At 50.6% G+C, this 24,666-nt stretch overlaps 1 protein-coding gene across 2 annotated transcripts in view; it reads left to right on the forward strand.

Moving 5' to 3' along the window:
- The first annotated feature begins 384 nt into the window (after positions 1 to 384).
- The window catches only part of FAAP100 (FA core complex associated protein 100), a 73,818-nt gene continuing 49,536 nt past the window's right edge, over positions 385 to 24,666 (forward strand). The window contains exons 1-5 of one of the 2 annotated variants that reach the window (XM_073560545.1): positions 385 to 532; positions 8,626 to 8,806; positions 11,259 to 11,377; positions 12,599 to 13,479; positions 13,629 to 13,782. In XM_073560545.1, coding sequence (XP_073416646.1) covers positions 8,654 to 8,806; positions 11,259 to 11,377; positions 12,599 to 13,479; positions 13,629 to 13,782 — 1,307 coding nt within the window. In that variant the 5' untranslated portion in view covers positions 385 to 532; positions 8,626 to 8,653. Of the gene's footprint in view, positions 533 to 553; positions 725 to 8,625; positions 8,807 to 11,258; positions 11,378 to 12,598; positions 13,480 to 13,628; positions 13,783 to 24,666 lie in introns of those variants that run through there. The other variant, XM_073560553.1, reaches the window with a different exon arrangement.

A 24,666-nucleotide genomic window follows, 5' to 3' on the forward strand; every position in this document is an offset into this window, starting at 1 on the left:
TTCCCGCTATACGGCGGCTCTTGTGGGAAGTTACACATGTAATATAAGTAGCATGCGGCAATTACTTGCTTGAAAATTATGCAATATTGCATAATTTGGCCTCATTTCATCGGGCGACAACAACCAAGTTGTTTTGCATTCACAGAAATGTTTTGCTTTTCCGGGTACGTCATGTTCCTGAGGGGTAAAATGTATAACGACTGTCATTAAAATATTTTGCTACCCCTATTAATTTGTACTGCATTTTTTCTACTTCTATAAGTAACTGCTGCTAGTGAACTACAAGTTCCAGCAATCGCTCCCTGAAGACTAGAACAGGTCATTCCTGCATGTACCCATGCCGCGCTATTCTGTCAATCAACGTGCTCGTTGCATAAGACCCTCCCCTTCTCTAGCGTGTTCTTTCTTACGAATAGGGGGCGTGGTCTATGCTGCGTTATCCAATGAGCGCAGTGCAGAAGATCCCTTCAGTTTGGCGGGTTTTTCTCTGAGGTGAAGTTGGCGGTGTGGTGTGGAAGCGACGGTTATCATGGTAACTTGGGACCGGCGGGCGGGAAATGGAGCGAGATGTCTGTATTATTTGCGATTACTGGATTTTACGGAAGGGCTGTGGGAAATCTGTCGGCAGCGGCGGATTCCTGAGCGCCTGTCTGTCCTCACACGCCACATACCCGTCTGCTGGGGAAGGGGACTAGTGAAGTGGCGCCGTTTCTTAATTTGTGAGGTAAAAATGTAGATATATGGGATTATGTACAGTATGTAGCCGTGTGGGGGAGGACGTGCCAGCCTTTACTGTGGAGAATGTGGTGGCAACTGAATGTGAATGACAACTAGGAGTCTCCATTCGTGTCCACAGAGCGGTGGTCGAGACTCGAGCACATTGCGATTACGTACCCTGCTTTACCGCAGTGTTTACCATTGCCCTTCGCCTCCTAGTGTATAACATCTGATGACTAACGCCCCCCTTCCTTGAATAACATCAAGCCCCTATTCCCCCAGTGTATAACCGCCTATTCTGCCCGTGTTTAAAACTTAGATCCTTGCCCACCCTTCTCTGTGTACAGCATACATCCAGCCCCTCTTCCCCCCCCCCCGTGTATATGCTCCAGCCCCTCTTCTCCCCCCCAGTGTATATGCTCCAGCCCCTCTTCTCCCCCCCAGTGTATATGCTCCAGCCCCTCTTCTCCCCCCCAGTGTATATGCTCCAGCCCCTCTTCTCCCCCCCAGTGTATATGCTCCAGCCCCTCTTCTCCCCCCCCAGTGTATATGCTCCAGCCCCTCTTCTCCCCCCCCAGTGTATATGCTCCAGCCCCTCTTCTCCCCCCCAGTGTATATGCTCCAGCCCCTCTTCTCCCCCCCAGTGTATATGCTCCAGCCCCTCTTCTCCCCCCCAGTGTATATGCTCCAGCCCCTCTTCTCCCCCCCAGTGTATATGCTCCAGCCCCTCTTCTCCCCCCCAGTGTATATGCTCCAGCCCCTCTTCTCCCCCCCAGTGTATATGCTCCAGCCCCTCTTCTCCCCCCCAGTGTATATGCTCCAGCCCCTCTTCTCCCCCCCAGTGTATATGCTCCAGCCCCTCTTCTCCCCCCCAGTGTATATGCTCCAGCCCCTCTTCTCCCCCCCAGTGTATATGCTCCAGCCCCTCTTCTCCCCCCCAGTGTATATGCTCCAGCCCCTCTTCTCCCCCCCAGTGTATATGCTCCAGCCCCTCTTCTCCCCCCCAGTGTATATGCTCCAGCCCCTCTTCTCCCCCCCAGTGTATATGCTCCAGCCCCTCTTCTCCCCCCCAGTGTATATGCTCCAGCCCCCCTTTTCCCCCCCAGTGTATATGCCCAAGCCCCCCTTTTCCCCCCCGTGTATATGCCCAAGCCCCCCTTTTCCCCCCCGTGTATATGCCCAAGCCCCCCTTTTCCCCCCCAGTGTATATGCCCAAGCCCCCCTTTTCCCCCCCAGTGTATATGCCCAAGCCCCCCTTTTCCCCCCCAGTGTATATGCCCAAGCCCCCCTTTTCCCCCCCAGTGTATATGCCCAAGCCCCCCTTTTCCCCCCCAGTGTATATGCCCAAGCCCCCCTTTTCCCCCCCAGTGTATATGCCCAAGCCCCCCTTTTCCCCCCCAGTGTATATGCCCAAGCCCCCCTTTTCCCCCCCAGTGTATATGCCCAAGCCCCCCTTTTCCCCCCCAGTGTATATGCCCAAGCCCCCCTTTTCCCCCCCAGTGTATATGCCCAAGCCCCCCTTTTCCCCCCCAGTGTATATGCCCAAGCCCCCCTTTTCCCCCCCAGTGTATATGCCCAAGCCCCCCTTTTCCCCCCCAGTGTATATGCCCAAGCCCCCCTTTTCCCCCCCAGTGTATATGCCCAAGCCCCCCTTTTCCCCCCCAGTGTATATGCCCAAGCCCCCCTTTTCCCCCCCAGTGTATATGCCCAAGCCCCCCTTTTCCCCCCCAGTGTATATGCCCAAGCCCCCCTTTTCCCCCCCAGTGTATATGCCCAAGCCCCCCTTTTCCCCCCCAGTGTATATGCTCCAGCCCCTCTCCCCCCCCCAGTGTATATGCTCCAGCCTCTCTCCCCCCCCAGTGTATATGCTCCAGCCTCTCTCCCCCCCCAGTGTATATGCTCCAGCCCCTCTCCCCCCCAGTGTATATGCTCCAGCCCCTCTCCCCCCCAGTGTATATGCTCCAGCCCCTCTCCCCCCCAGTGTATATGCTCCAGCCCCTCTCCCCCCCAGTGTATATGCTCCAGCCCCTCTCCCCCCCAGTGTATATGCTCCAGCCCCTCTCCCCCCCAGTGTATATGCTCCAGCCCCTCTCCCCCCCAGTGTATATGCTCCAGCCCCTCTCCCCCCCAGTGTATATGCTCCAGCCCCTCTCCCCCCCAGTGTATATGCTCCAGCCCCTCTCCCCCCCAGTGTATATGCTCCAGCCCCTCTCCCCCCCAGTGTATATGCTCCAGCCCCTCTCCCCCCCCAGTGTATATGCTCCAGCCCCTCTCCCCCCCCAGTGTATATGCTCCAGCCCCTCTCCCCCCCAGTGTATATGCTCCAGCCCCTCTCCCCCCCAGTGTATATGCTCCAGCCCCTCTCCCCCCCAGTGTATATGCTCCAGCCCCTCTCCCCCCCAGTGTATATGCTCCAGCCCCTCTCCCCCCCAGTGTATATGCTCCAGCCCCTCTCCCCCCCCAGTGTATATGCTCCAGCCCCTCTCCCCCCCCAGTGTATATGCTCCAGCCCCTCTCCCCCCCCAGTGTATATGCTCCAGCCCCTCTCCCCCCCCAGTGTATATGCTCCAGCCCCTCTCCCCCCCCAGTGTATATGCTCCAGCCCCTCTCCCCCCCAGTGTATATGCTCCAGCCCCTCTCCCCCCCAGTGTATATGCTCCAGCCCCTCTCCCCCCAGTGTATATGCTCCAGCCCCTCTCCCCCCCAGTGTATATGCTCCAGCCCCTCTTCCCCCCCTCCCCCAGTGTATATGCTCCAGCCCCTCTTCCCCCCCTCCCCCAGTGTATATGCTCCAGCCCCTCTTCCCCCCCCCCCAGTGTATATGCTCCAGCCCCTCTTCCCCCCCCCCAGTGTATATGCTCCAGCCCCTCTCCCCCCCCCCCAGTGTATATGCTCCAGCCCCTCTTCCCCCCCCCAGTGTATATGCTCCAGCCCCTCTTCCCCCCCCCCAGTGTATATGCTCCAGCCCCTCTTCCCCCCCCCAGTGTATATGCTCCAGCCCCTCTTCCCCCCCCCAGTGTATATGCTCCAGCCCCTCTTCCCCCCCCCCAGTGTATATGCTCCAGCCCCTCTTCCCCCCCCCCAGTGTATATGCTCCAGCCCCTCTTCCCCCCCCCCCAGTGTATATGCTCCAGCCCCTCTTCCCCCCCCCCAGTGTATATGCTCCAGCCCCTCTTCCCCCCCCCAGTGTATATGCTCCAGCCCCTCTTCTCCCCCCCAGTGTATATGCTCCAGCCCCTCTTCTCCCCCCCAGTGTATATGCTCCAGCCCCTCTTCTCCCCCCCAGTGTATATGCTCCAGCCCCTCTTCTCCCCCCCAGTGTATATGCTCCAGCCCCTCTTCTCCCCCCCAGTGTATATGCTCCAGCCCCTCTCCCCCCAGTGTATATGCTCCAGCCCCTCTCCCCCCCAGTGTATATGCTCCAGCCCCTCTTCCCCTCCCCCAGTGTATATGCTCCAGCCCCTCTTCCCCTCCCCCAGTGTATATGCTCCAGCCCCTCTTCCCCTCCCCCAGTGTATATGCTCCAGCCCCTCTTCCCCTCCCCCAGTGTATATGCTCCAGCCCCTCTTCCCCCCCTCCCCCAGTGTATATGCTCCAGCCCCTCTTCCCCCCCTCCCCCAGTGTATATGCTCCAGCCCCTCTTCCCCCCCTCCCCCAGTGTATATGCTCCAGCCCCTCTTCCCCCCCTCCCCCAGTGTATATGCTCCAGCCCCTCTTCCCCCCCTCCCCCAGTGTATATGCTCCAGCCCCTCTTCCCCCCCTCCCCCAGTGTATATGCTCCAGCCCCTCTTCCCCCCCTCCCCCAGTGTATATGCTCCAGCCCCTCTTCCCCCCCTCCCCCAGTGTATATGCTCCAGCCCCTCTTCCCCCCCTCCCCCAGTGTATATGCTCCAGCCCCTCTTCCCCCCCCCCCAGTGTATATGCTCCAGCCCCTCTTCCCCCCCCCCAGTGTATATGCTCCAGCCCCTCTTCTCCCCCCCAGTGTATATGCTCCAGCCCCTCTTCTCCCCCCCCCAGTGTATATGCTCCAGCCCCTCTTCTCCCCCCCCCCAGTGTATATGCTCCAGCCCCTCTTCTCCCCCCCCAGTGTATATGCTCCAGCCCCTCTCCCCCTCAGTGTATATGCTCCAGCCCCTCTCCCCCTCAGTGTATATGCTCCAGCCCCTCTCCCCCCCAGTGTATATGCTCCAGCCCCTCCCCCCGTGTATATGCTCCAGCCCCTCTCCCCCCCCCGTGTATATGCTCCAGCCCCTCTCCCCCCCCAGTGTATATGCTCCAGCCCCTCTCCCCCTCAGTGTATATGCTCCAGCCCCTCCCCCCCCTCCAGTGTATATGCTCCAGCCCCTCCCCCCCCTCCAGTGTATATGCTCCAGCCCCTCTTCCCCCCCTCCCCCAGTGTATATGCTCCAGCCCCTCTTCCCCCCCTCCCCCAGTGTATATGCTCCAGCCCCTCTTCCCCCCCTCCCCCAGTGTATATGCTCCAGCCCCTCTTCCCCCCCTCCCCCAGTGTATATGCTCCAGCCCCTCTTCCCCCCCTCCCCCAGTGTATATGCTCCAGCCCCTCTTCCCCCCCTCCCCCAGTGTATATGCTCCAGCCCCTCTTCCCCCCCCCCCCCAGTGTATATGCTCCAGCCCCTCTTCCCCCCCAGTGTATATGCCCAAGCCCCCCTTTTCCCCCCCAGTGTATATGCCCAAGCCCCCCTTTTCCCCCCCAGTGTATATGCCCAAGCCCCCCTTTTCCCCCCCAGTGTATATGCCCAAGCCCCCCTTTTCCCCCCCAGTGTATATGCCCAAGCCCCCCTTTTCCCCCCCAGTGTATATGCTCCAGCCCCTCTCCCCCCCCAGTGTATATGCTCCAGCCTCTCTCCCCCCCCAGTGTATATGCTCCAGCCCCTCCCCCCGTGTATATGCTCCAGCCCCTCTCCCCCCCAGTGTATATGCTCCAGCCCCTCTCCCCCCCAGTGTATATGCTCCAGCCCCTCTCCCCCCCAGTGTATATGCTCCAGCCCCTCTCCCCCCCAGTGTATATGCTCCAGCCCCTCTCCCCCCCAGTGTATATGCTCCAGCCCCTCTCCCCCCCAGTGTATATGCTCCAGCCCCTCTCCCCCCCCAGTGTATATGCTCCAGCCCCTCTCCCCCCCCAGTGTATATGCTCCAGCCCCTCTTCCCCCCCTCCCCCAGTGTATATGCTCCAGCCCCTCTTCCCCCCCCCCCCCAGTGTATATGCTCCAGCCCCTCTTCCCCCCCAGTGTATATGCCCAAGCCCCCCTTTTCCCCCCCAGTGTATATGCCCAAGCCCCCCTTTTCCCCCCCAGTGTATATGCCCAAGCCCCCCTTTTCCCCCCCAGTGTATATGCCCAAGCCCCCCTTTTCCCCCCCAGTGTATATGCCCAAGCCCCCCTTTTCCCCCCCAGTGTATATGCTCCAGCCCCTCTCCCCCCCCAGTGTATATGCTCCAGCCTCTCTCCCCCCCCAGTGTATATGCTCCAGCCCCTCCCCCCGTGTATATGCTCCAGCCCCTCTCCCCCCCAGTGTATATGCTCCAGCCCCTCTCCCCCCCAGTGTATATGCTCCAGCCCCTCTCCCCCCCAGTGTATATGCTCCAGCCCCTCTCCCCCCCAGTGTATATGCTCCAGCCCCTCTCCCCCCCAGTGTATATGCTCCAGCCCCTCTCCCCCCCAGTGTATATGCTCCAGCCCCTCTCCCCCCCCAGTGTATATGCTCCAGCCCCTCTCCCCCCCCAGTGTATATGCTCCAGCCCCTCTCCCCCCCAGTGTATATGCTCCAGCCCCTCTCCCCCCCAGTGTATATGCTCCAGCCCCTCTCCCCCCCAGTGTATATGCTCCAGCCCCTCTCCCCCCCAGTGTATATGCTCCAGCCCCTCTCCCCCCCAGTGTATATGCTCCAGCCCCTCTCCCCCCCAGTGTATATGCTCCAGCCCCTCTCCCCCCCCAGTGTATATGCTCCAGCCCCTCTCCCCCCCAGTGTATATGCTCCAGCCCCTCTCCCCCCCCAGTGTATATGCTCCAGCCCCTCTCCCCCCCCCAGTGTATATGCTCCAGCCCCTCTCCCCCCCAGTGTATATGCTCCAGCCCCTCTCCCCCCCAGTGTATATGCTCCAGCCCCTCTCCCCCCAGTGTATATGCTCCAGCCCCTCTCCCCCCCAGTGTATATGCTCCAGCCCCTCTTCCCCCCCCTCCCCCAGTGTATATGCTCCAGCCCCTCTTCCCCCCCCTCCCCCAGTGTATATGCTCCAGCCCCTCTTCCCCCCCTCCCCCAGTGTATATGCTCCAGCCCCTCTTCCCCCCCCCCCCCAGTGTATATGCTCCAGCCCCTCTTCCCCCCCCCCCCCAGTGTATATGCTCCAGCCCCTCTTCCCCCCCTCCCCCAGTGTATATGCTCCAGCCCCTCTTCCCCCCCTCCCCCAGTGTATATGCTCCAGCCCCTCTTCCCCCCCTCCCCCAGTGTATATGCTCCAGCCCCTCTTCCCCCCCTCCCCCAGTGTATATGCTCCAGCCCCTCTTCCCCCCCTCCCCCAGTGTATATGCTCCAGCCCCTCTTCCCCCCCTCCCCCAGTGTATATGCTCCAGCCCCTCTTCCCCCCCTCCCCCAGTGTATATGCTCCAGCCCCTCTTCCCCCCCCCCCAGTGTATATGCTCCAGCCCCTCTTCCCCCCCCCCCCAGTGTATATGCTCCAGCCCCTCTTCCCCCCCCCCCAGTGTATATGCTCCAGCCCCTCTTCTCCCCCCCAGTGTATATGCTCCAGCCCCTCTTCTCCCCCCCCCCAGTGTATATGCTCCAACCCCCCTTCTCCCCCCCCCAGTGTATATGCTCCAGCCCCTCTTCTCCCCCCCCAGTGTATATGCTCCAGCCCCTCTTCTCCCCCCCCAGTGTATATGCTCCAGCCCCTCTCCCCCTCAGTGTATATGCTCCAGCCCCTCTCCCCCTCAGTGTATATGCTCCAGCCCCTCTCCCCCCCAGTGTATATGCTCCAGCCCCTCCCCCCGTGTATATGCTCCAGCCCCTCTCCCCCCCCCCCCCGTGTATATGCTCCAGCCCCTCTCCCCCCCCAGTGTATATGCTCCAGCCCCTCTCCCCCTCAGTGTATATGCTCCAGCCCCTCCCCCCCTCCAGTGTATATGCTCCAGCCCCTCCCCCCCCTCCAGTGTATATGCTCCAGCCCCTCCCCCCCCTCCAGTGTATATGCTCCAGCCCCTCTCCCCCCCCCCCCCCTCCAGTGTATATGCTCCAGCCCCTCTTCCCCCTCCAGTGTATATGCTCCAGCCCCTCTTCCCCCCCCCCCCCCCCCGTCCCCCAGTGTATATGCTCCAGCCTCTCTCCCCCCCTGCATTATAGGAATCCGCATGTGTCAAAACACAGGGGAAATCCGCACAAAAACTGCAGAAAATCCACAGTAAATCTGCACTAAATCCGCAGGTGAAACGCAGGTCATTTTACCTGCGGATTTAGCCAATTCCACGCAGAAAATTCCACAGCAGAATCCGCAACGTGTGCACGTACCCTAAAAATAAAAAATCCTAATAAAATATATTTGTAGGTGGAAATGTTCACAGGTTATGAATACTTTTTCAAGACGCTGTGTGTGATCTGTCCGAAGGTTTTGAGAGTGAAGCCAGCGCTGATTGGCCACAATCCCTGAGAGTCCGTACCGACACTGCTGGAATAACACTGGAATAACACCGGTGTTATTTGAGAAGGGATTGTCCTAGTGACTGCCAGAAAAAGGCATATCGGCCGTCATTAAGTGGGAAAGGACACCTTTGATCCTGAAGTAACCCCTTGGACATTAGTAGTATTATGTCTTCTTTTACCTAATGCTTTGTGTACTCATGTAAAGTATTACACCACTCTGTAGAAGTTTACTGATCACTTTTCCTTTTCTTTTAGGTCTCATTGCAAGCTTGAAACGATTAAAATGTCTCAGATTGAGCACATGATTACGTTGCAGAGTCCGAACAATGGTCTGTCCCAATCTAAAGCCCGAATCGTACACAGGGGCACAGACGTCTATATCTGTAATGGCACCAGATTTGTTTATGTTTTCAGCTCGGATAAGAAGCAAATAACTGTGAGAAACTTCATGTTTTTTGTATTTTCATTTGTGATGAAGATTAAAGAGCACCTATCGACAATGTGAGGCTGCCCTTTTCATTTAATAAAACAATGGGCAGCCGCAGACCGGTGATTTTAGTAATTAACATCTATTCCCTTATACCTTATTCTGTCCCTTAAACTTTAATTTTCAGATTGTGGGATCGGAGCTGGACTGCAAAACCCTCCGCTGCCCCTGTCACAGTGAACACGTGACACATTGCATGTTACCATAAGATCTCGCGTTATGAACTGAACGAGCTCTGCTACACGCTATACTGCGCAATTACTGATCTAGCTGTAAGATGGGCCACATAGGCTTGTGGGATTCAGCTCTGTGTGCCGAGATACTGCAGCCCAGACACTCACCCCCAGACTTAATTCAGAAAGCCTTTAAGGAAAATTTAATAACAATTTTTTTATTAGATATTAGAGGTTTTCCTGCCCTGAAGGCAATATTTTTATAAGCTAATCTGCACTTGATTTCTAATGAAAAAGGATCCCAACTTTTTCTCCTATCCTACTTTTTTCTTCCTCAATTTTTTTCAGTTCAGTGTCTCCGTGTCAGCTGTTTACATGCTCTTCTTGGTTAGGCAAGTTAGCTTTTATTCCGACCAAACTTATCATCAGAGGCATTGCTAGCACCGACCCTCCTGTATTCTCTACTCGCACACAACACCTTTATTGACCCAATATACCAAGTAATAAAATTCACTGCGCTTACTCCAATTACTATATAAATAACCTTCTTTGACCACTGCATTCTGTAGCCACCAACTATTTCAGTGTCAGAGAAACTATCATGGGTCTTGTCCTCCTTGTTCTTTCTGATGCCACACATCCCTTACACTTTTTCCATTGCATTCATGAAGTTACACTTGTTACATGGTTACTGTATAATATCCTACAGTAGGATACCTGATCTCCTTCTCTGCCCGCCCATTACAGTTGAGTGCCACTACAGCTTTCACACACAGTATGATGCCACACACCCTTTCTGTACAGCATGATACCCCCGCATCCCCTCTATATAGTCCCACACCATCTCTATACAGCATGATGCCCTGCATTCCCCCATACAGTATAGCTCCACATCCCTTCTATACATCATAATGCCTCCACATCACCCACCCTACATTATGATTCCCCACATACATTATGATGCCACCACATATCCCCCCATACAAGAGGATCCTTCATCCCCCACCATACAGTATGATGTCACCATACCACCGTCATCCAGTATGATGTTACCACATCCTTAGCATACAGTATGAGGCCCTCACAGTGCTTACACACCCAGGGTAATTCTCCCTTCCCAGCCCCCCACACATAGTATGATTCCCCAACACAGGTTTTAATTAGGAATGTTGGCGTATGAGCAGTAGACATTAAAGTTTGCAAGTGATACTAATCCCCGGTGCCCACGTTGGGTATCACTGGCACTTGTAGGCTTTCGTCCTCTGCACTGCGCATGCACCTACATATCTACTGGAAGTCTGGCCACGCTTAGCTTTTGCTGTGTTAAGCAGCCAAGACCCTGCTTTCAAACAGCATGAAGTTGGCATTGAAGCCCTGTTGACTGTCTAATGCGGAAGAGGAGGAACCACTCTGTTAGAACAACACAGGAAGAAGGAATTGCAGTCAGGACCGATCATGTGACCACTAACAGCAGAGGGAGGTCGATGCACTCAAGGAGAGGCCGGTATTTGGCCACTATCTGCACTCTAATGCACATTTGCATTTAATTACTAAAGTCGCCAATCTGTAGCCTATTGTTTTCTTGAATAAAAAGGCCAAATGCCTCACTATTGTCGCTATAAACATTTCATATAAAACACAGCTATTGCATTTTTTGGGTGCAGATTACAAGGTGTGATTTATTTATAATACATATTAATAAAGTTTGTTGTATTCACCAAAAACTGCTAAAACGTGGGGCAGATTTTATGCTGCCTTTTTGCAGTTTCTCATTACTTTCAGTGGTTAAAAAGCGCTGAAAAAAACGCTGAAAGAATTGACATACTGCAAATTTTTAAAAACATTGCCGTTCTCATATTCAGTCAGGAAAATAAATCTTGTTGGTGTTTCTGGTACTGTAAAACGCAGCTTTTCTGCAGAAAAAAAACACCATGTATGAATAGAACCTTACCTTTTTTGCCTTCAGCTTATGTACAGATGGTTGAGAGCTACATAGGAACCCTGTTATGTCAGATACTTCATTTATGTCTTAGTTGCTCCATTTACCCATTTTTCTCTTTTTCCATAACCAAAATCAAAAGAGAACACACGATTGCAGGATTAGACCACACAGGGTTTGTTTTTATACAGTAATATTGAGACACCATAGAGCTGTATGCGTAAAACAGTACGAGAACTTTTTATCAGGTATTACTGTAATTAAAGCCTATGATGTCTATATTTTCCAGGCTGTCTATTTGTTTCCCACAAACGTTTGGCACATAGAGGTTTCTACTGGCCGGCATCAGCTTTATGCCCTGTGTGCCCAGAATGGACTGTACCTCCTGGAGTGGGATGAGCATGGAAGGTGAGCTGAAAAATCATTGCGCTCAGTGCTCTCCTATGCATGTCCCTAGTCCTGTGTTATTTGAAACTGCTGAGGCCAGCAATGTACCATTGTAAATGGAGGTACCAGAGATGAGTCATTTGGTCTCCTGGGAACTAGAAGCAAGAATTATCTTAAATGTATTATTGCCTTGTGCAATTATTTTAGATAATCCATTTAATTCAGACTTTTCATGATTTTTTTTGTTTTATTTTTTTATTATGGGAGCTTGAATCTCAAGTTACAGACTTAGAGAAAGATTTCTCCTTTTGGTTTTTCTGCAGCGCATTGAATACATTTTCCCAGTTATAAGATGTCTGCATGACTGTGATACAGGAGGTAAATTTCCATCTCATTTTCTTAGACCGATGTGATCCCCCCACGCCGTTTAGATAGCTGTTGTTCATCGTTCGCTTTCCAGCTATCTCACCCGTCTGTCTTAGGGTACCGTTACACATAGCGATGCACCAGCGATCCCGACTAGCGATATGACGCGGTCAGGATCGCTGGTGCATCGCTAGGTGGTCGCTAGTGAGCTGCCACTCAGGCAGATCTCACCAGCGACATCGCAGGGGTCGGGGATCGCTACTTGCCTGTCAGACGCGGCGATCCTGCGTCCTCCCGCCCGCGTCCACGTGTCGCTCGTCACAGCAGGAAGCGCCGCAGGAAGTGACCGACGAGGAATGATCCAGAAGCTTCTCGCGCAATCAGCGATAACCAGCGGGGGAGCCGGTCGGAGGTAAGTATCACATGCAGCGATATCGCTAGCAATATCGCTGCAACGTCACAAAATCGGTGACTTTACAGCGATATTACTAGCGATGTCGCAGTGTGTAACGGGGGCTTTACACAGGAGCGCTCGCTCTGCCAGCGGTTTATCTTCTAGAGAAAAAGAAGCATCGGCAGTCTGAAATCAGACATGATGGATCCTTATTTCCCACAACATTACCTTTCTTGGGTCCTTATACACATCAGACTTTCGTCCACTGATTTATATGTTAATCTAGTGTGTATGGGGATGTTAAGTTCCTGTGTAGGAGAAGGATTAACCATTCTTAGTTCAAGTCCAGCTGTCGTGACTAGTGAAGTTAACACACACTAGAAAAGTGAGCCTTAATGACTTCTGATTTTCCTTGTAACATTTGTTTTTAATGATGTCCTGCTTGTGATCTTGCTGAACTCCACTGCATTTTTTAATTTCAGATTATTGAGAAAACCAAACTCTGCCATGGATAAAGGAGACAAGACCATATACCATATAGGCTCCGCATTTGGCCTTCTTCTAGATCCATCGCTCTGCTTCTTCACCGTGGCCAGTAAGTTCCTTATTGTTGCAGTAGCTCAGCTGGAAAAATGGAAGATCAGAGTTTATCCTTGGGAATCGCCAAACATTAAAGACTCCTTAACATTACCGTCTAGAGAAGTAGAGTTTTCCACCAGATATGGTGTGAACAGCAGTGATCTGCAGCCGGTCCTCTGCTGTGTTTCTTTGTGGAAAGATAAAGCAATAAGAGCTGATGCTGCATGTGACTTGGCGCTGGACGCTGCTTTATTCACAAAGCTTTTCGGCGTTGATGTTGCTTTGCTGGAATCTCCCATCATTCTCTGTGGGTTCCCAGATGGTCAGGTAGTTTGCTTTCCAATGAAGGGCACTGGTGTACATCCATCTACAAATCAAAATGCTGCTCAAGGTAGCTCAAAGCTTCTTTATCATTTGGAGCAACCTGTGATTTCTATTGGTGCCATAAGTATGGACCCTGATGCGGAGCAGCCGTCTGCAGAAAACAGAGCCTGCGACTGTTTACTGGTTGTTGGCCAGAAGGGTCTTGTAGTGTTCGTGACGGGTGGTGAAAATCCAGATGCCATCTCCTGTACCTACAATGATCACACATTACTTGCCCCTGTGAGCTGCACTTTCTACTCCATGTCTGGTGTCTTTTGCTGCACTGCGAGTGATCTCATCTACGTAACCTTATGTCATCCGGAGAAGAAAGCAGCAACCAGCACTACATGCGTCACCGTGTCATCAGTCCATCACAATATACCCATGATAGTGGCGTTATTGCAGATGTCCTCCTTGGATGGTGAGTTAACAGAAAAATTCTGTTTTCAGTAAAATCTTCGTTACTTTGCATGCCTTACTTGTATGTTGTGTAGTGGAATTACTATGATGGTATCGGACTAGATCAGGGCTGTCTAAATAATATATTTTCTTTTTTTTTTTTCTTGAAAGATACTCCGCTGATTGCTTTGTCTAAGAAGGGACGTCTTATGCTTTGTAAATTAAATCTGAAAGAAACCAAAGATCATCAGCATGGATTGAGCGGAGTGAACACAGGGCAGAGGATCAAAGAGCTGTTGTCTGGAATTGGCTCGGTATCTGAAAGGTGTGGGTTGTTGGGGTATGGCGTTATGGTGCTGTGGTCAGGGATACAAAAGTGTTTTGCTACAGGTAGATCCATTCTTTTTTCTTTTATTGTGTGGCGATGAGAATTCATCCTTGTTCTCAGTTTTTGCCCGGTCAGCCCCACATACAGACCCCCAGTTGGACATTTAGTACAAATAATTAAGTACACCACATTATATGTGATACAGCTGAAAGTACCTGGGATCTTATGTTTATTAATCTCCCATAATGAGAGTTCTGCTTCACATCACTTGTCTTATCTATTGCATTTTTTCTTTGCTGTGTTGTGCATAAAGATGTGATTCTTCAGATTCTGTATTAGTCTAGCCTGATGAAGAGACCTGAGTAGTCTCGAAAGCTTGCAATTTGTTACCATCTTTTCAGTTAGCCATTAAAAGGTATCAACCACTGAGGACTCTCAATTCTGAATATTTTGCTATCTACTGGCTAACACGGTACAAAGATATACATCTTTCCTGTATCATTCATTGTCGGCATTCTCAAATGGCCATCCATAGGCTAATCTTAAATACTCCACCAACTCATAAAGAACCAGAGCACTTCAGAAAATACACTGCAATGAGAGGGACATAATAAATACTCGCAGATTCTCATTGTGTGGAATTGAATCTAAGGCCACAGTAGTGACCATTCTGCCCCCTACTGCATGTAATGTGTACCTCAGTCTTATATAACCATGGAAGCATTTAAACTCCCTAGTAAAGGGTCATCTGTGCACACAGGTAATTTTAGTGGGAGTGGACGATCTTTTTGTATCACAGCCACTTGCAATCCAGAATACTTCTAGTTAGCAGATAATAGAGCACGTCTCTCTAATGTAACAACGTTTGTATTTTTATGATACAGTGTATTCGGTGTCACACTGGTTTTTCCTCTTATTTTTTGGCATGCTTCACAATATGACTAAGGCCGTGTTTCCATGAATCCTGCCTTCCGACTTTTTTTTTTCTCTCTAGTTCTGCTAGAAAAACTACAAAGGGCAGCAACTGATCCCATAATTTTCTATGGCAATGTTCAGATTACCATGTGCATCGGTAGACACTACACATGGTATTACTCTGTCGCCTTATTGGGGGACACAGAACCGTGGGTGTTATGCTGCTGTCCACTAGGAGGCGACACTATGCATAATCTGAAAAAGATTAACTTTGGCTCCTCCTCTGCAGTATACACCCCTGGACGGCGTCGGCCTTCTCCAGTTTTTGCTTAGTGTCGCAAGGAGGCACACCTAAGATTTTTTTCTCTCTTCCGTTTTTTTTCCTTAATTTTTTTCAACGGATTACAGATGAAGAAAAGCGGGTCTCCAGTGAGACCCCCGGCATGGCTCCCTCCTCGGTCCCCTATTAAGGGGTACCCGGTTGAGGTCGAGATGGTTCTTCCCCATGTCGCTCCTTCCCCAGTCCCTTGGGTACTGGTTCGAAGTCGAGAACCCCCCCTCCTTCCCCAGTTTCCTTGGGCTCTGGGTTGAGGTCGAGGGTAGGACGAAGCCCCCTGACGGTGACAGCAGCACCCTCCCTAATCCCCCTCTGGGGGCATTAGGTCGAGACACCGCAGGTAGGACCTGTACCAGGCACCATTCGGCCACTTACATGTCCAGGGACCCCAGCCCAGCTGCGGGCTCCTGTTTGGACCGGGGGAGGTGCAGGCAGGCATGGCACTTGTCAGAGACAGGGCTCCCGGCACCCCTGTCTCTGCGGCAGCACCAGCTGCATAGCGCCTCAAAGGGACCCCCCACAGGGCCCAGGTGGCGCTCATGTCCCCACCGCTAGCCTACCATTCAATCCGGGGGTGTGTGGTTGGAATCCGACCCTCCCCCGGACAACCTCGCCGTCCTGGAGCCCTTCTGGGCATGAGCTATCAAATTTAGGCCGCGGCTTCGGCCTAGCCTTATTCCCGCCCCCGGCCTGCCCCCCGGCCCGCCCCCGGATGATGAAAAATGACACTACAGTGTCATAGAAGGGGCGGATCGAGACAGGAAGGGCGCGCTTTTACATAGCTCCGCGAGCCCTTTTCAGCTTTCCGCCCCCTTCCCCCTCCACCTCAGAATCCGGTGGCCATCTTGCTGCACCTGAAGAAACTGAAGGCAGCACAGCAGTCTCTGGGGGGCACAAGAGGATTTACCAGCGCTGGACCTAGGGGGAGCACCGGTGGGGTAAGATCACAGCTGGGTCCTTTGTACTCAGCTGTGAGTTCCTGTAACCTATAACGCTCCCCTACCCCTCCTTTCCTCTGCGTAGATACACCTGTAGGGCCTTTGCGAATAGCTACTTGAAAGCAAAGTACCCCTTCCCACAGAAGGACACTAAGGATTGGACAGATCCGCCTAAAGTGGATCCTCCAGTCTCTAGGCTGACAGCACAAACGCTTCTCTCGCTGCCTGACAGCTCAACCCTCAAGGACGCAGCAGACAGACAGGTAGAACGCATGGCTCATTCAATCTTCGAGGCGGCAGGTGCCTCTTTAGCTCCTGCATTTGCTTCAGTTTGGGCAGCCAAGGCCATTATGGCCTGGGCTGATCTATTACAACAGGGCCTCCAAGCTTCAAATCCTCAGCTGGCGGACCAGGCGGTGCAAATTGCAGTAGTGACAGATTACATGGTCCATGCAGCGTTGGATTCTGCAAGAGGGGTAGCGGAAATAGCATCAAATGCCATCACAGTCCGGCATATTCTCTGGCTAAGACAATGGAAGGCGGATGCGGCCTTAAAAAAGTCCCTAACAAATCTCCCGTACTTCAGGGGCCGTCCTTTCGGTGGAAAGCTGGATACAATGATATCCAATGCTACCGGGGGTAAAAGTACTTCCCTCCCTCAGCTGAAACCAAAACGCACGTTTAAAAGACGTAATCAATCTCGTTTCCGTTCCTTTCGGAATTCTTCAGGCTAGTCATAACAGTTCCCCTCTCAGGGACAACACACGGGCGGCACAGAGGCCGGACAGAAACTGGCAGTCAAAGGAAAGCCAGGCAAAATCCAAGGGAGGGAAAGCTCAGACTTTTCATTCATCATTACTCATCCCCTCCGGAAAACACCCCACTTGTAGGCGGACGACTGCTACTCTTTCAGCAGGTCTGGCTGTCTGGTGGGTCAAGGAAATAGTGTCTTCAGGATACAAAATCGAGTTTACTACCAGCCCACCGCACAGGTTTTTTCTCTGTTCCTCCGAAACCTCCACTCAAAGCTCGAGCCTTCCATCAAGCGGTTTCATCCCTCCTGCAAGCAGGAGTCATAATACCGGTTCCAGCAGACGAGCGCTTACGAGGGTTCTACTCCAACCTGTTCGTGGTGCCCAAAAAGGGAGGCAGCGTCCGACCCATACTAGACCTCAAGCAACTGAATAAGTATGTTCGAGTTCGTCACCTTCGCATGGAATCCCTCCGGTCAATCGTTGCGTCCATGGAGGAAGAAGAATATCTCGCCTCCATAGACATACAGGACGCATACCTGCATATACCGATTGCTTTGCCCATCAGAGATTTCTCAAACTCGCAATCAACCAAGACCATTACCAGTTTGTGGCCCTCCCGTTTGGTCTCGCCACGGCTCCCAGAACATTTACAAAGGACATGGCAGCTACCATGGACGTTCTGCACTCCAGAGGCATAGTAGTCGTTCCATACCTGGACGACCACCTCATCAAGGCCCCCCCACCTTCAAGGACTGCGTGGTCAAAGTCTCAATCACGATCGACACTGAGTCGCCTGGGATGGTTAGTCAATTTACAGAAGTCCTCGACTACCCCAAGTCAGTCTCTGACCTTCCTGGGGATGCTATTTGACATCTCCAGGGGTCTGGTGATCCTCCCCAGGGACAAGGCACTGGCCCTCCGTTTGGGAGTTCACACTCTCCTCCGCGGTTTCCCCTGATCTCTCCGGTATTCCATGAGCGGACTGGGCAGGATGGCAGCGGCAATGGAGGCGGTACCATTTGCCCAGATTCACCTCAGACCCCATCCTCAAGTCCTGGGACAGGAATCTGTTGTCCCTCAAGAGAGAGTTCCGGTTATCAGCGAAAACCAGGAGGTTCCTGCACTGGTGGCTCCAGCCAACCTCGCTTGCAATGGGAAAATCCTTTTCTCTCCGGTCACTGAAAGGTTTTGACCACCGGCGCAAGCCTTTCAGGTTGGAGCGCGGTACACCTACATCACAGAGCGCAAGGCAAGTGGTCACCAATGGAAGTGACCATGCCCATCAACATCTTGGAAATTCGGGCCATCTTCCCGGCATTGAAAGCCTTCCATCACTTGCTAGCAGACTCTCATATCAGAGTGCAGTCGGACAATGCCACGGCGGTGGCATACGTGAACCATCAAGGCGGCACCCGCAGCATCCAGGCGATGAACGAAGTAACACGTATCCTACACTGGGCGGAGGATGCGAGGTCGGTACTCTCTGCGGTCCACATTCTGGGTGTGGACAACTGGGAAGCCGACTATCTCAGCCGTCAAGGAATGGACTTGGGGGAGTGGTCTCTCCATCCCGAAGTTTTCCATCAGATCTGCCATCGTTGGGGGACCCCGGACGTGGTTCTGATGGCATCCCATCTCAATGCCAAAGTTCCCAATTTCATGGCCAAGACGCGCGATCCGCAGTCGCTCGGAGCAGATGCCCTGGTTCTGGACTGGACCCAGTTCCAGCTTCTGTACATTTTTCCACCCCTTACCCTGATTTCCAGAGTCCTGAGGAAGATCAAACAAGAGGGTGTTCCCCACCATCCTATTCACTCCAGACTGGCCCAGGCGTACATGGTACGCCGACGTAGTGCAAATCACAGCAGACGCTCCCTGGCGTCTCCCCACACGTCCCGAACTTCTGTCACAAGGCCTGTTCTTCCACCAGAAATCAGGGGCTCTCAATCTGACGGCGTGGCCATTGAGACCTGGTTTTTTGACCCAAGCAGGTTTTTTCATCAGACGTTGTTAAAACCATGATCAGGGCTCGAAAGCCACCTTCAGCCAAAACTTACTATCGTACCTGGAAGGCTTTCTTCACATGGTGCGAATTTCGTGGGCACATCCCACTCCCCTATTCTCTTCCAAAGGTCCTCGGTTTCCTTCAGTCAAGCCTGGACGCCGGGCTATCCCTGGGCTCGCTTAAGAGCCAGGTGTCAGCGCTTTCAGTGCTCTTTCAGAGGCATTTTGCTAACAATCCGCAAGTGAAGACTTTTCTCCAAGGGGTTTCTCGATTGGTTCCCCCCTACAAACATCCGTCGGAGACGTGGGACCTCAACCTGGTCTTGACAGCACGACAGTCACCTCCTTTTGAACCCCTAAAGGAGGTCTCACTCCGCTTTCTATCACAGGAAGTGGTTTTTCCTGGTGGCAATCACCTCGCTACGCAGGGTGTCCGAACTTTCAGCTCTTTCCTGCAGACAACCCTTCCTGGTTTTTCATCAGGACAAGGTGGTTCTCCGTACAGTGCCATCCTTCCTTCCGAAGGTTGTGTCCACCTTCCACCTCAATGAGAAAATCTCATTACCATCTCTTTGCCCGGTTCCCGTTCATAGAGTGGAGAAGGCTCTGCATACGCTAGACTTTGTCAGGGCATTGCGTATTTACATGTCTAGGACTGCTCCCTTCCGGAAGTCTAATTCACTTTTCCTTCTTCCAGAAGGCGTTCGCAAGGGCCTACCGGCTTTCAACGCCACCCTTGCTAGGTGGATCAAGTCCACCATTCAAGAAGCTTACCGCCTTAACAATTCTGCTCTTCCGGCCGGTATCACGGCTCACTCTACGCGGGCGGTAGGGGCCTCTTGGGCCATTCAGCATCAAGCCTCGGCACATCGGCGCGCGAATTTTGGCTCATCTTTCATCGTTTTTAAGAAATCTCAATATGGAAGAGGCCAGGAGCCATTTGGTGAGCTGCATTTCTTGCTACATGTTCACAGATTTACCAGTGGAAAAGCCAAACTTCACATGCCACAAATGCAAGCTTGTGACCCTGTTGGAGGAAAAGTTGCAAAATCTCGAAGAGAGGTTAGCTACGTTGAAGATCATTAAGGAAGGTGAAGAGTTCTTGGACAGAGCAGAATTATCTCTTCATGTTACAGAAAGAGAAGAAATTCGAAGTGCACCTGAAGAAACAGAGGAATGGAGACAAGTGACCCAGAGAAGCAGGAGGATCAGGAGGCAGTCAGCACCCATACTGCTCAGAAACCAGTACCAGGCTCTCACGCAGGAAAACGATGAAGAAATACATCAGGATAAGACTTTGCCAACAATCAGCAACCTTGTACGCCTTCAGAGTCCTCCTGGATGGAGAAAGAAAAATGTTGTGAAGAAACGGAGAGTGGTGGTCATGGGGGATTCCCTGTTGAGAGGAACAGAGGCCGCTATCTGCAGACCGGATATAACTTCAAGAGAAATGTGCTGTCTTCCAGGTGCAAAAATTAAAGATGTGTCTGACAGGATATCAGGACTCTTCAGACCTACAGATGACTACCCATTCCTGCTACTACATGTGGGGACAAATGACACCGCAAGAAACGACCTGGAAACCATCTGCAGAGACTATGAAGACTTAGGCAAGAAAGTGAAAGAACTGGGAGCGCAGGTGGTCTTCTCTTCCATCCTCCCAGTGGATGGCCATGGAACAAGGAGGTGGAATAAGATTCTGCAGGTGAACAACTGGCTACGTCGATGGTGCCATCAGCAACGATTTGGATTTCTGGATCACGGAGTGAACTACTTATACGATGGACTACTTGCTAGAGATGGGGTGCACCTTACGAAGACTGGAAAGCAGGTATTTGGAAGTCGCCTTGCTACACTTGTAAGGAGAGCTTTAAACTAGAACAACATGGGAAGGGAAGCAAAAGACCAGAAAAAGCCATACACCTGACAAATGCTATTGAGAACTCTGCTATTAGAAGTGGAAAGGAAGAACAAAGACGAAAGAATCTAATTAATAAATATTGGAGAAAGAGAAACCAATCACAAACTAAAATGTTTCTATACTAATGCACAAAGCATGGGCAACAAACAAGGAGAATTGGAACTACTAACACAGGAAAAGAAATATGATGTCATTGGAATCACTGAAACTTGGTGGGACAATACACATGACTGGAATACAAGACTAGAAGGATACAACTTATTTGCAAGAAACAGACTTGATAAACGAGGAGGGGGTGTCGCATTGTATGTTAGAAATGCGTATATCTGCACAGAGATTGAAGCTTCAGAGACTGGGAGTTCTGTGGAAACTGTTTGGGTAAGAATACAAGGACAGAACAATGGAAAGGACACCATTGTAGGCATTTACTACAGGCCGCCTGTGCAAGCTGTAGATATGGATGAACTCTTTATGCATCAAATGGCCAAGTTCTCCAAAAAATATGACATAGTTGTCATGGGAGATTTCAACTATCCAGACATTTGTTGGGAATCGGGAATCTCTCTCAGGCAAAACTAACAGGTCAAGGAAATTCTTATCCTCTCTTGCTGACAACTATCTTCCAAAAGGTAAAGGAGAAAACAAGGGGAACTGCTACCTTGGATCTAATCCTTATAAACAGGGAGGAAATGGTTGAGGAGGTAAAAGTGGCTGGGACCCTAGGAGGTAGCGACCATGCTATTTTAGAATTTTGGATAACTAGAGGCGGAAGACCTGTGAAGACTCAGACGTCAAGGTTAGATTTCAGAAAGGCAGATTTTAAGGGATTCAGAAAGAGAATTGGAGGGATTCAATGGCTGGATATCCTTAAAGACAAAAATGTCCAGGAAGGATGGGAAATCTTGAAAAATGAAATTCTCAAAGCACAGTTGTTAACAATTCCGAAAAGAGGGAAGAATAGGAAGCATTTAAGGAAACCAGGATGGATGAACACAGAACTTAAGCACATGCTAAAAAGGAAGAAAAAAATGTTTATAAAATGGAAAGAGGGAGGCATATCTAAAGAAGAATATAATGCTGTCTGCAGAACCTGCAGGGCACAAATCAGATTATCTAAAGCTGAAAATGAATTGAGACTTGCAAGAGATGTCAAAAGCAATAATAAAGGATTTTGGGGATATGTCAAAAGTAAAAGAAAAGTCAAAGATGCTATAGGATTTTTACAGGATGAAAATGATGAAATGGTAAGACAGGATGTTGAGAAGGCTGAACTTTTAAATTCCTATTTTGCATCTGTTTTCTCTCAGAAAGGAAATGTAGCATCAACTGTTATTCACTGTCCTATTAAGGGAATAGAAGAATCCAGGATATTTATAAACAGAAAGATAGTGAGGAAACACTTAGCTAACCTAAATGAATTCAAGTCTCCAGGTCCAGATGAATTACACCCCAGAGTACTGAAGGAGATAGCAGAAGAAATTTTTGAACCCCTCTCCATAATCTTTGAAAATTCTTGGAGAACAGGAGAAGTGCCAGAAGACTGGAGAAGAGCAAATGTTGTTCCTATCTTCAAAAAGGGGAAGAAGGTGGACCCAGGCAACTATAGGCCGGTGAGTCTGACTTCTATACCAGGAAAGATCTTTGAACAAATTATTAAACAACATGTATGTCAATACTTGGATAAGTATGAAGTGATTAAACAGAGTCAGCATGGGTTTGTAACTAATAAGTCATGTCAGACTAATTTAATTTCCTTCTATGACGGTATTACTGATTGGGTGGATCAAGGAAATGCTGTAGATATAGTATATCTTGACTTCAGCAAAGCACTTGACAAAGTCTCTCATACAATCCTTATTGAAAAAATGACTAAGTATGGAATGGACAAGGCAACTGTTAGGTGGATTCATAACTGGCTTAGTGATCGGACCCAAAGAGTGGTCGTAAATGGCTGCACATCCAGTTGGAAGAATGTCTCAAGTGGGGTACCACAGGGCTCTGTCCTGGGCCCTGTATTGTTCAACATCTTTATCAACGATTTAGATGAAGGAATTGAGGGTAAACTGATTAAATTTGCTGATGACACAAAGCTAGGAAGGATAGCTAATACTAGAGAAGAGAGAGAGAGGATTCAAAAAGATTTAAATAAACTGGAGAAGTGGGCAGCAACTAACAGAATGGTTTTTAACAGGGAGAAATGCAAAGTACTACATCTGGGCAATAAAAATGAAAAAAGCATATATAGAATGGGAGGAATAGGGCTAAGTGACAGCACATGTGAAAAAGACTTGGGTATACTAATAGATCACAGACTGAATATGAGTCAACAGTGTGATGCAGCAGCAAAAAAGGCAAATGCAATTCTAGGATGTATTAACAGAAGCATACAGTCTAGATCACGTGAAGTCATTATTTCCCTCTACTCCTCTTTGGTCAGACCTCATCTGGAATATTGTGTCCAGTGTTGGGCACCACATTTTAAAAAAGACATCAACAAACTGGAGCAAGTTCAGAAAAGAGCGACCAGAATGGTGACCGGTCTGCAAACCCTGTCTTATGAGGAAAGGTTGCAGGATTTGGGAATGTTTAGTTTGCAAAAGAGAAGACTGAGAGGAGACTTAATAGCTGTCTACAAATATCTAAAGGGCTGTCACATTGTAGAAGGATCAACTTTATTCTCATTTGCACAAGGAAAGACTAGAAGCAATGGGATGAAGCTGAATGGGAGGAGACACAGATTAGATATTAGAAAAAACTTTTTGACAGAGTGATCAATGAGTGGAACAGGCTGCCACGAGAAGTGGTGAGTTCTCCTTCAATGGAAGTCTTCAAACAGAGGCTGGACAGACATCTAACTGGGATGATTTAGCGAATCCTGCTTTGAGCAGGGGGTTGGACCAGATGGCCCAGGAGGTCCCTTCCAACTCTACGATTCTATGATTCACTTGGACTAGCCTGCACACATTTACAAAACACTACAGAGTGCATACCCAGTCCTCAGGGTATGCGAGCCTGGGTAGACGGGTCCTGCAGGCGGCAGTACCCCAAATTTAGGGAACTGTCAGTACAATATTCGTCCACTGCTTCCCACCCAGGGACTGCTTTGGGACGTCCCACGGTTCTGTGTCCCCCAATAAGGCGACAGAGTAAAGGAGATTTTTGTGTACTCACAGTAAAATCTCTTTCTCTTAGCCTTTAATTGGGGGACACAGCTCCCACCCTGTTGCCCTTGCGGGCCGTTGTTACGTTTGGGTTCTCATATTGTTTGAGCTGGGTTCTCATATTGTTTGAGCTCATTTATGGTAGCCTTCTTACAGGCATGGTTATGTTTCTGGTATATTCCTCCTAATGCTTTTGCACAAAACTGGAGAAGGCTGACGCCGTCCAGGGGTGTATACTGCAGAGGAGGAGCCAAAGTTAATCTTTTTCAGATTATGCATAGTGTCGCCTCCTAGTGGACAGCAGCATAACACCCACGGTTCTGTGTCCCCCAATTAAAGGCTAAGAGAAAGAGATTTTACGGTGAGTACACAAAAATCTCCTTTTTTCGATCTTATTTTATGTCTTTGCAAGAAAAACTGATGAAACAAAACCTGATAACTGATGCAGTTTTGACATCTGTTGTGATACAGGAAAAAGCGGATTCTGATTTAATGGACAAATGGAAACAGCCAGCCTAAGGACATTTAGCCAAACAAGTCTTCTCTAAAAAGGAAATCATCTATTTTAGAGTAGTTTCCCCATCGTCCGTGTAGGGTTGAGGAGGGTCTTTGATCGAGGTGCCCCGTTGTACTGTCCTTGATCATGTCTGAAGGCATGTTAAAGGGTTGAACAGTTATTTATAGAGTAACCTACCTTTTTTGCATGGAGCATTGCCTGACATCAAAGTCTTCCTATACCAGTTAATGGTCTTTGGAAGAATTCATACCCTCTTGGACTATTTCATATAAATCTTCACAATCTTCAACGTTTTTGTTTTTTTTAGCTTCTCTACTTGATCTAGAGAAGGGT

Source organism: Dendrobates tinctorius, unplaced genomic scaffold (genome assembly GCF_039654945.1).
Source record: "Dendrobates tinctorius isolate UK_male_01 unplaced genomic scaffold, ASM3965494v1 ptg000014l, whole genome shotgun sequence".
NCBI classification, from domain to species: Eukaryota; Metazoa; Chordata; class Amphibia; order Anura; family Dendrobatidae; genus Dendrobates; species Dendrobates tinctorius.